The sequence below is a fragment of the Poecilia reticulata genome, chromosome 3 (genome assembly GCF_904066995.2).
Source record: "Poecilia reticulata chromosome 3, P_reticulata-male-v2, whole genome shotgun sequence".
Taxonomy (NCBI): domain Eukaryota; kingdom Metazoa; phylum Chordata; class Actinopteri; order Cyprinodontiformes; family Poeciliidae; genus Poecilia; species Poecilia reticulata.
The window spans coordinates 12,647,675-12,658,760 of NC_088832.1; the positions used below are offsets into that span (position 1 = coordinate 12,647,675).

The 11,086-nt window shown below is 38.6% G+C and overlaps 1 protein-coding gene across 1 annotated transcript; it reads right to left on the bottom strand.

Annotated features, from left to right (window-relative positions):
* Positions 1-1,390: 1,390 nt before the first annotated feature.
* Positions 1,391-5,196, bottom strand: psmd14 (proteasome 26S subunit, non-ATPase 14). The gene is made up of 11 exons (XM_008404461.2): positions 5,061-5,196; positions 4,286-4,341; positions 3,998-4,069; positions 3,776-3,895; positions 3,051-3,121; positions 2,768-2,918; positions 2,569-2,676; positions 2,247-2,321; positions 2,039-2,164; positions 1,759-1,821; positions 1,391-1,565 (listed from the first exon to the last, which is right to left on the bottom strand). The coding sequence occupies exons 2-11, from the start codon at positions 4,331-4,333 to the stop codon at positions 1,467-1,469; spliced, it is 933 nt and encodes a 310-aa protein (XP_008402683.1). The 5' UTR covers positions 4,334-4,341; positions 5,061-5,196; the 3' UTR covers positions 1,391-1,466.
* Between the last annotated feature and the right edge of the window lie 5,890 nt (positions 5,197-11,086).

Consider the following 11,086-nt stretch of genomic DNA (forward strand, 5'->3'; position numbering starts at 1 on the left):
TGTCAAATCTACCTTCCCGGTTATAGGTTAGTTAGCCAAAACTTCAATTTTACTTTTATCAGACACAATCCCAGTTTAAGCCAGGCTTGGATATTCTTTTGGAAGAAAATTACGCCGTCTGTTAATCCTATTTAGTCGAGAAGACGACTAAATAAATGTTTCTAGATGGTTCTGAACAGTTTTTGTGTGTGTGTGTCTAGAATAGATCAGACAAAGAGTAAAGAATTACAGCGAATTTACACATTTCCTTTTTTCCGCTGCAATCAGCACACTTCCTCTTTCATACCCATTCATGCCCATCTTCACTAGAATCCCATCTGCAAACATCAGCTAAATCAAAAGACACCATGACATTTCAACTTCTCTGATCAGTGGGTTTTTTTAAGCAGATTGTGTAAGAAATTCTGACATTTCGTCTTTGCACATTTATGTCATGTCTGAGAAGAGAATGAATGCAGCTAGAGAAAAATCCACAGCAGTATCTGAATCCAGTGGGTTCAGAGTAAAGAGAGCACATCTTCACTGTGTCACTGGCAAAGTGACTTGTTCTGTTTTAAAATTGTACTAGTTTTAAACAATACAAAACAGGCAAAACTATATATTAAAAAAACCATACATTACTATGGTCCCAGTTATTGTATGCAAGTCTGATGACCATTTTAGTATTAAAATGACAATACTCTCATTGAAAATACTTTAAAGTTCAGTTAAATTAAATGCATCATCTTTAGGTTTTCATATAAGCTCAAACACAGCCTGGCCAACAGTAAATATACACTAGATCATTATACATAAATTCCTGTCAAAGTTCATAAACTATTTCAAAGTTTATTGCTCAAATTGATGCAAGTTTGTTTCAAATCATGTTTGCAAGTTTTTAAAACATTTTTGATTCTAGGTAACACAGGTTAACCCAACATAATGCATTATGTGCTATTAGGTCACCAAGAGCATTACTTTATAAAATTAATGTTCACTTTCTTAAAATCTAGATGGTTTAAATTGAGAAATAGTATTATTTGTTAGATTAGAATGACAGAGGAAACCATGAACGTCACACTTATGTAATAAACCACAGGTTTTATTATACAAATGATTCCATATTGATCTGACTTTTTACATCCGATTCTGTGATGGGCTACTTTTCACCATCTAGTGGTTGGCAAGAGAATTACATCAACGTTGAGACGTAAACGAATATTTCTGCAATAGTTTGACTCAATGCAGTTGTAATAGAATGTATACATCGTTTAAAATATATTAATATCTCTTTGTATGTTTCAATTTTTTTTTTTTGCACTATTGACGTTTCATGATTGATTGGATAAGTGTCAGAAAATAATCTGCAAAAATCTTAGGAAGGCAGAAGTAATAAAGATTGACAAAGCAGTATTTCATACATACATTTATTTTATATAAAAGGAAACAATGGTTGTAATATTAACAGTTATACACACAGGGATCCATCACTGGAAAACTACGGTGTCCAGCATGGCGGCTAGGCACTGAACGATGTTGGAGGTCATTAAAACATCTACGTGCTCCTCCAGGTGTCTCTTTGGATCCTGAGAGAAGAAATGATGATGTTTTTACTAAATACATATTGTAACAGGACTTATCAGCTCCATAAACATGAAACATTACTAAAAGAGCAAGTTGACAAATGAGCAATAAGTCAGCTTTAAAATTAATGATATGTTTGGGTTTTTTACGCTTAAAAAAAAAAAAAGAGGAAAAGATAAAGAAATAAATCAGTACCTGTTTTCCAACATTCTTGATAGCCAGCTGCTCTGGGGTCATTTTATCTTCCTCTTCAACAGCCTGAGGTAAAAACAATTTTATTTTATTTTAAGTAAAACACCTTCCAGCTTATTTTACTGTGTCATCCAAAAAAAGGTACCAACTTATTTAGCGCAACAATATTTTAAAATCAAAATGACCTCTTATTTAGTTAGAAATATTTCTAAATGGCGAGCCATCCTCTAACAGGCTCAATGAAACGTCGTCGTGTTGTAAACCGACAGTGTTCAGGTTCTACCTTATTGTAGTTCTTTGCCAGCTCCAGCATTTCTTTGACGATCGTCTCATTGAGCTTGCAGTGCTCACTGTAGTCCTGCAGAGTCAGGCCCTCCATCCAGCTCTTTTTATGCAAGTTCAGCAGCATCTGAAAAATTCATAGAATGAATCACGTTTCACAAGAAAAACATAAAACTAGATGCGGGTCTTAAGATATATACACTTCAAACCTTTTGCTCCAGCTCATTCTTTCTGTAATTGATGGTGATGGAGTAATAGTGTCTGTTAAGTCCATGAATCAAGGCCTAAAGGAGAGTAAAACAGATTATTAAGTACAATAAACATATGGATTTATATTGATTATCAGGAAAGGTTGCAGGAAAACACAAGAAAAAGAAAAGGTTAAACGTGGAAATAAAACAGTTTATGGTGCATTGTAAAGGTTTATTTCAGATAAACTCTCTTAACTTTTGTTTGGTTCTGTACATGGCTTAAAAAGAGATAATTGCAATTTTAAAATTGCCCCCGTTTTTAATCTAATGTAAAAGTTACCTGGATTGACGGCTTGTTGAGATGACCCAGGTTGGATGTGGTTTGCCTCGGTTCATGACCCAGAACCATCATGTTGGCATTAATCAGTCTGAAGGCATCAATAACCACCTGAGGGACACAGTGGCAGGAAAAAAAATCAGTTTTCCTAAATAATTAAAACTTTGATAGAGTGATTTTACTCAGGGGTTCCGGTGCCCACCTTTCCTTTGACGCTCTGAATGGGATCGACTACCACGGCGACGGCTCGCTCCGACAGCGCCTCGAAGCTCTGCTGTGTGTTGATGTCCACACCTGACAGCCAGCAGCCAAAACCAGGGTGACTGTGGTACCATCCTACAACCATCTCTGGTCTGAAGCAAACAAGCAACAACTTTTCAATTTTTGGATTTTCTTAAAATAAAATAAAAAATAAAAAAAACAAGTGTGGGACTTTGAGACCCCTTCTTTAACAAATTCAAAATGCTGGTCTTGTTGAGTCGTACCTGCCCGTCTGCTTCAACATGTCCAACATCTTAGCCTGGAAGACGGGGTCCACAGCTTCTACACTCACTCCCTGTGAGACACACACACTCCTTAGTGAAAATGAACAGCGAAAACTAAGGATTCCAAACTACTTGAAAACTATTTATGAAAATGAACCAGCCATTTTTTTTATCCTGGCACAAGAATGGTGAATTCTTCAATGATGGTGTTATCAGGAGAGTAAATGAAGATTTGGAGGGGAAGCAAAATAAAACTGTGCAATATTCTTTCTAAAAAAGACAATGTTGAAAATTGCAAAACCAGTCCTAGGTGAATTAATACGGTTTTTTTTCCAGCCTGGTATGCTTACTGCTCATTAACCTAATTGCAATAATATATGATTTTGAGGCAACGAGTGATGACAGTTTCATCGTTTTTACAGGACCTCCTATGAGTCCAAGTTGTGTCTGAAAAGCTGTTGCAGCAATATGAGAAATGCACCATGCAAGATTGCAATATTAGCTATTTTTAGATGTTATGTTTTAACCCTTCAAATTTTTAAGAAAAGTTGCACCGCTTTCCAAAAAATTTGTGTGTGCAGAGAATTTTCCCCCAACTTCAATGTGCAGCAGTAACTATGTGTGTGTGTGTGTGTGTGTGTCTGTGCTCAGGTAAGAACAACTTTTATTCTGACAGACACAAAATCTCCACAACATGCATTCTTGATTTTAGAGGGGATACGTACTGTTCCTGACTGAGGCATGGCAAACACATCGATCACTCGCACTGTGTAGTCGTCAACAAATTCTCCCAGCATCAGTCCCATGACCTCCATTGGCACACCGGCACGCCCGTGCTTCAGCATCTGATGAGGAGGGACAGCAAAAAAAAAAAGAAAAGAATATTTGAAAGGGTTGGGCTTCAGGTATATGACAGAGTTAGCTGTGATGATGAGTTATTTTATTACCTTAAGCAGGGCCAGAGAGGAGATGTACACCTGTTCTGCAGTGTCCACAGCAGGAGCATCTGTGGGGGGTCCCTGATGAAGCAAAGGATGAATCATTGTTACACACCATAAGGTTTTTGCAACTACATTGAAGTTTGTGTGCAAGGAAATACGGGAGGGGGAAAAAAAAGGCTGGGAAGATGAGTTACATCAGTCTGAGCTTGAAATTCACAGTGAAATAACTTCACAATATAAAACTCAATCAAGCTCACTGCTTTTCTTTTATATACAAGAACATTTCAAATGTACCTGGCCAAGCCCTGGCATTCCACCTCCAAGCCTCAGCAGCCGGTCCATATTGAGATCTGTGAACACATTCCCAGAGTCTTACCATTAAAACTCCAGCGGCAAATATTTTAATGAAAGCGCATTTTAATGTAATAATATGTGTTTATTAAAATATTTCAAATGAAATAAACAAATGGATAAGAAAAGGCTTTGAAGACCTGAGAGTCATAAATGGCTTAGCAAGAATAAAGAGAGGGTTATTAACTATTTACGTGTTCCTCTTGATATTATTAGGCGATTCTGTTTATATCGTAATTGGATGTTTGTGTTAGGAATTACACTTAAAATGTGATTAAGGCCAAGTGTTTATAAAATGATTTTTCCTTTTTTCAAAAAACTGTCGCTTTGTTCTCATGAAGTGACAAAACAGAGACAGAGAATTTAGTATGAGAAAGCAAAATAACCCAGCTAATGCTAGGCTGATGTAGCCGAGTTGCACACTGCCTTGAAACGTAAACACTCAAATGAATATTAAACTATTCATAGACGCCATTTTATTTTTAACCATACTGAAAGCCATCATATTTAGGGTGTAAAAAGTAATTATTAAATAAAGCATAGACTTAAATTAGCTTGGTTGCTAAACACATTCGCGTTATGTTACCGTTAGCTAACTCATGCTAACTTAGCTTGCATGGCTTAAGCGAAAGAAAACGAGCTTTTGTGTGAACGTCACATGTACCCAAAGCTGTTAAAAAGTCTCTACGGAGCGTCTTCAATGTACATCTGCTTTTACCTGCTGTCAGATGTCTCAGGCGTTTAGATGGATGTTGTTCAGCGTACAGTCAGACCAAACCAGCGAGCTACAATGAATCAGCCAGAAACCAGAATAGTCTTTTTAGACGGAACTACTTCCGTCGCACGAAATTTACGTTCAGTGTTAAAGCTCGTCTGGCGCATACAAATATGAACCACTAGAGGGCGTCACGTTCATTGTTGCAGGTGATTTTCCTGCACTTATCTGTCATCTCTGCCGTCAAATGACCTTATAAAAAGGGAGATTTGGACATTAAGAGTCTTTGAGAAGCTTATGCAGACTATTGAAAATTAAATGGTTATATTTCACAATGTTTGTGAAGATGAAGATAAAAACAAACATAGTGATAAAACTAAGTGTTTACCTTATTGCAAATTAATTTGTACTCTTGACGAGTTACTGTCAACTTGAAAACTTGCTTTGAATGCATTTCATTGAATCAATCAATGAAATGCATTTTAATTTAAATATAGTGCTGTTTCAGAATTTTCAAGCATTGACACAATTAACACCATTTTGGTTGTACTCATTCTCTATGAAACCTCTAAAGATGTTTTACTTAGCTGCTACTACCGCAAAAGTTAAAAAATATGTGAATATTCATATATTAATAAGGGCAACAATACCTGTCTCACACAACTGTTTGTCTTTGTAGATATTTTAATCCATTCATATATCTTGGTTTGTTTTGGAAATGATCTCAACTGATTCATAATTGGAGAGCATGGTAGCAACACTATAGGGTTTGTTTTCTTTGGCCACTGAAATCTACGGTGACTCACTGGGAGAGTTACAAGACACGAGACAAATGAATAGTGGGAAAAGGTTGTTTTGGTGCCTGATGTTCTAGTTTGCAGTAATTTTATGTACTGTCACTAAGGAAACTTTTCAAACTGTTCTTGAGTGGCAATTTCTGAATTAATCTGATGCTATTTTTTTCTGTCCTGGGAAAAATACTCCCTCTTTATGGGGGTGAGTCTGCATGATGTACTTCTGGGCTTGTGCTGTGATTCTGGAACAAACGGCAACAACTTCGTGTCAGAAAGCTTCCAGTTTCAGAAAACAATGAAATAATAAAAACAGCTGGGAATCACCTAGCTGGAAATGTGCTTGTTTATCACCTGTCAATAAAATTCAAATTAATTTAACTGAATTTATTTATATAGTACAGATTCCCAACATAGGCACTTCACCAACAAATAAAGTTAATTCAATCTTTAACCACATGTTGTGCTATGGATCACTGGAAACGATTAGAAATAAGTTTGTCACGATTTCTGACATTATAGGTCTCAATGATTTTGTCTTTATTTCTGTTATTGGAGCCATTCAGATCTTTGAGTGAGGTTTGTTTCTGTGTGCATGTGAGCTCTTTTAGCTTACTCACTAAAACATCTCATAAATAACTTTTAGCTACAGTTATTTTAGACAGCTGTACGTGTTGTCGGAAAAGTTTGAGCGATTTTATGCTTGTACAGGTCTGGTTGGAATCAGTCCTGGGTATTCCAGGATGTGGCTGTCGAAATTAAACTCGACAGCCAGCCTGTGATTGGTGAATCACAGTTATGTCATGATTTGTCAAGAAGAGCAATTACCTATTCTGAAGAGTGGTTACATTCAAGGGCTGCATAGTGGCGCAGCTGGGAGAGCTGTTGCCTTGCAGCAAGAAGGTTCTGGGTTCGATTCCCAGCCAGGGGTCTTTCTGCATGGAGTTTGCATGTTCTCCCTGTGCATGTGTGGGTTTTCTCCAGGTACTCCGGTTTCCTCCCACAGTCCAAAAACATGACTGTCAGGTTAATTGGCTTCTCCAAATTGCCCCTAGGTGTGAGTGTGTGTGTGCATGGTTGTGTGTCTCTGTGTTGCCCTGCAACAGACTGGCGACCTGTCCAGGGTGTACCCTGCCTCTCGCCCGAAACGTTAGCTGGAGATGGGCACCAGCACCCCTCCCGACCCCACTGAGGGACAAGGGTGCAAGGTTATGTTCCATCTTCTTATTTAGACTCCAGGGAAACAGACACTGATTACTTAATGTGACTGATCAAGATTTGCATTGAAAGCATAAACTGATTCAGTAAAAAAAAAAAAATGCTTAAATGGACTGAATTTATAAAGAACCCTTTATATTATACTAACACCTCGAGAGATTTGTTTTGTTGCTTTACAGCAGACATGTTTGCCCAATTGCACTTAAAAAAACAACTAATTTATGCATCAACATGGAACTTGAATACGTGCTACATGAACATGAAGAGGAAGCTGGAACCAAACCAACAACCTTCTGATTGCAAGAGTCCTACTCTACTTTAATTTGCAATTCTTTTTTCCAACCTTAGATGTGGCCCGGGTGATTTATAGGATAAAAAAATATATATTTCTTGATGTAAGATTTAAAGTTGTGTATTTCTATAAAAGCCTCAGTGTGAGATTATGACGTACACCTCCAGTTCATTGTGACTTTTCCCCTGTTTTAGACAGCTTTGCTAGCGGCACCCAGAAGTGTGGCGTGTTCTTTTTCTGAGAAAAAGAAATGAAAGAAATCCTGTTTGACATTTTGTGCGCTTTTTCTTCCATTTCAAGCAGCCATTTCATTATTCCCCGTGGGGCCACAAACTCCTGGCCAAACCAGAACAACTCCGGGGTTGTGAGAAAGCTTCGCCGTTTGAATTCACCAACTCAGTTGTCGTTGGTGAAGAAACATTTGCGAGCGTTCCACTCAAACACACAGCAGTGCCAGGCTGGCCAGCTGGCATTTTGAGAGGAATTTCAAACTTCCCTGTTTCTTTGATGAGTTTTGTAAGGAGCAGATAATCATCTGCATTCCTCACCGACCCCCCCTCCCTTTCCCTGCCCCTCATACCTCAACACACTCCGCATTCTTAACCAGGATTTCCTTCCTTGTGCTGGTCCGAGACTGCTTCTCTCTGGCCTCAGCAAGTCAGAGCGAATTCATCAGACAGTCGTATTATTTACACATTTTCACCTGTTGAGTAACTGTGTAAATGTATTATAAAATATGTAAAGCTCACATAATACATCCATTCAAGTTGACAACGCCCATACAGAAGCAGATTTTTTTTCAATAGATGCACTTTGTGTTGCATCTAATTGGAACTGGTCCAAACTGGAAACTAATTTCTTACCTTTTAAATCAGTTGATTTTCTGGATAATTGATGAAGATGGAGAAGCTAAAAAAAAAAAAACTTCTCTGATTTGTGAAATTTCGTTTCTGTAAAATAAAATGTAATCTGCGACCTGCGCAGTCGGCGTCCGGGGGTTATTAACCCACCTGGCTGGGTAACAACAGGCACAGGGAGCCATCTGCAGCTGATCGTGCCGATAGGAATGATTGGACTTTTCAAGGTACATTAGAAGTCACTTGAAATGCAAAACCAGCATGAAACCTTAATCCTGTCTGCAGAGGAAATACAGGAGAGAAATCTGATGCTGTAAGAGCCTCCCTGCCACCCTGAAGGGATTTGGATTTTTAGAGTTAACTCACAAGAGTCCAACAGGACCAGATGATGGGGTGGCTGCTGTTTAGAGCTCCTAGAATGGTTTGTAAGTGAAAATAAGACAAAAGTGAAAAGCGAGATGTGCAGATAGGCAGCTGTGGTGTTGCATAATATCATAATATGCTTGGATAATTTCCCTGCTGTATTTCAAGGTAAAAATGTCAAATCCATTTTCCAAACAAGTCTCAAATTTCTACAGTATTGGTGCAAAAGTTATTATTAGTACTGGTACAAGCTGAAAGTTTTTTAAGGCTTTTAAAATGGCAGATTTTGTTTTTGTTTTGTTTTTTTACCCACCCATTTTCAGAGGAATGTTCTTTTTTGTTTCTTGAGCCCTTTAACCCTGACCTATGAACTATTCGAGCTCAAGAAAAATGCACCCAGACTCAAAAGACGAGTCGATGTTTTGTAAACATCACACACAACTTAGCATGAGTTTTAAAATTTATCTCTAGGCGCCATGTTTCTAAGAGCCTGTCACAACAACACACGGATTGTTAGAATGCATTGCATTCCATCAATGAAACAGAAGATAACACAGTTTGATAGGGTGGGACGGCAGGGGGCGGGGATAGAGAATCACCATTTTTGGCTACAAGACATGGCACAGACAGTTCACGAAGGAACACTTGACATAGTACAACATTCAGAACTCTAAAGTGCCAAGTATCCCTTCGGTTCGGGTGCATTTTATATGCTGGAATGATTCATAGGTCAGAGTTAAGTGGCTCAGAAATACATACAGCATCTCTAAAAAAGGTCAGGTACAAGAAAAGTGGGGCGAAAAAGCTGTTGATGACAATAGACAGACAATAGACAGACTTTGAAAGACCTTTCTAAAGCCTAAAGCATTTTTTTTCTTTAAAAAAAAAAGAATGACTTAAATCAGTCAAACAAATGAACATCAACCAAATGCATTTAACTATCTGCAAGCTGTAAAGACAACTTGTTGAAAGCTCCGAATGAGCATCAAAATCGGGGAAAATAGGAGATTGAAGTGACTTTAGATGCGGCGTGGTTGTTGGGGCCAGTCGGTTTAGCCGGGGTGTTTCAAAAACTGCTGATCTGCTGGAAACTTTATGCATGTACCATTTCTCGAGTTACAAAAAACGGTCCAAGAAAGAGTCAGTTTGAGCTGAGCGGAGGATGTGTGGATGGAAATACCTTGTCGGTGTCAGGTGGTTGGAGATGATAGAAAGGCAAAAGCAGTGCACAAGGAATACAGTCTCTGAACACAACCCGTCGAACCTTGAGAAGGTCGGGCCACGTCACAGAGACCAACAGGAGATCCTGCAATATGAACAGGAACTTTAGGCTATATGTCATACAGACTCTCCTAAATTTGATAATAACAAACTGGAACATTTTGAGGTTCGATGAGTCTTAATTTCAGCTGCGACACAGTCAGAGTTTAGCATAAAGACCATGAAATCATGCACACATTATCCGTTTCGCCTGGAGTTTGCGACCTACTGGTGTGAGGGATAACATTTCTCAACAACCTCGGTTCCCCCGTCACTACATGAGCGTAATTTATGTACGTCACCAAACTGACCATGTCCAACTCTTAGTTACCACAGTGTCCTTCATAAAATAAAAAGTGTCATGGACAATCACGGGAAACCTCTTCATGAGGCTGTGAAACAACAACAGGGTCTTCAGTCAGAGGCTGTAATACAGACAGCTACAGGAGATCTTTCCTGCTCAAAGCCTTCAGCAGTGTAAAACTTTTTGTAAAAACGTGGATATGAGATACAAGGGCATCAGAAGTACTTTATGCGATTAATAAAGTACTTCTGAATGGCATTAAATTAAAGTCACAAAGCTCAAATCATCTCAAAGTGGTTTAAGATGACAAGTACTCTGTGCTCCAATGTCCTCGGCAGATCAGTTAAAGGATTGGTTGAAAGAGGAGAGATTTGTGTCGTGGGCAGCCAACAAAACAGCAGCAACTCTGTGGTGAGGCATGCCATCATGTCCAAAAGCGTGGACAAAAATCTCCATCGAGAGATTCTGACACATGGTTGAATTTGTGCAACGGTGAAACACAGCAGTTCGGAAAGCACAGGGAGATCTAATCTGGAGCTAGCCAGGTGTACCTAATAAAGTGCGATAGCCTTTTATTTTCATCGGCCCCCAAGAAGAATTCAGGCTAAGGCAACGTTTCGTTTCAAAAAGACTAAAATATCTAACGTGCTTCAGCTGTTGTTTGGTTCAGTATGCTGCCTGTAGTTCACAATCACTGCAAGCCTTCAGAAACGTAGAGCTAAAAGCTGAACGGAAGGCGACCCATTGAGCTTTGAGGTGTTTGAAGAAGTATAAACCGAAGCTGCTGTAGTTCTGCTTCTTTTTTTCTTTTCTTTTTTTTCTCAACAGCATTGAGGAAATATTCTCTTTATGTTTTGTGAACACAGCTCATGTGTGAACTCCAACAGTGTATGAATGATCCTATTGGTCTGCAAGTGTTTTTACCTCAGCCTCATCTCCTAATA

Excerpts from the sequence above, each read along its gene's own strand:
- psmd14 (XM_008404461.2), bottom strand. The coding sequence starts at position 4,333 with ATGGACCGGCTGCTGAGGCTTGGAGGTGGAATGCCAGGGCTTGGCCAG. Across the intron at positions 2,165-2,246 it reads AGAATGAGCTGGAGCAAAAG|ATGCTGCTGAACTTGCATAA; the intron begins GTTTGAAGTGTA and ends TGAATTTTTCAG. Across the intron at positions 1,822-2,038 it reads TGGCAAAGAACTACAATAAG|GCTGTTGAAGAGGAAGATAA; the intron begins GTAGAACCTGAA and ends TTTTTACCTCAG.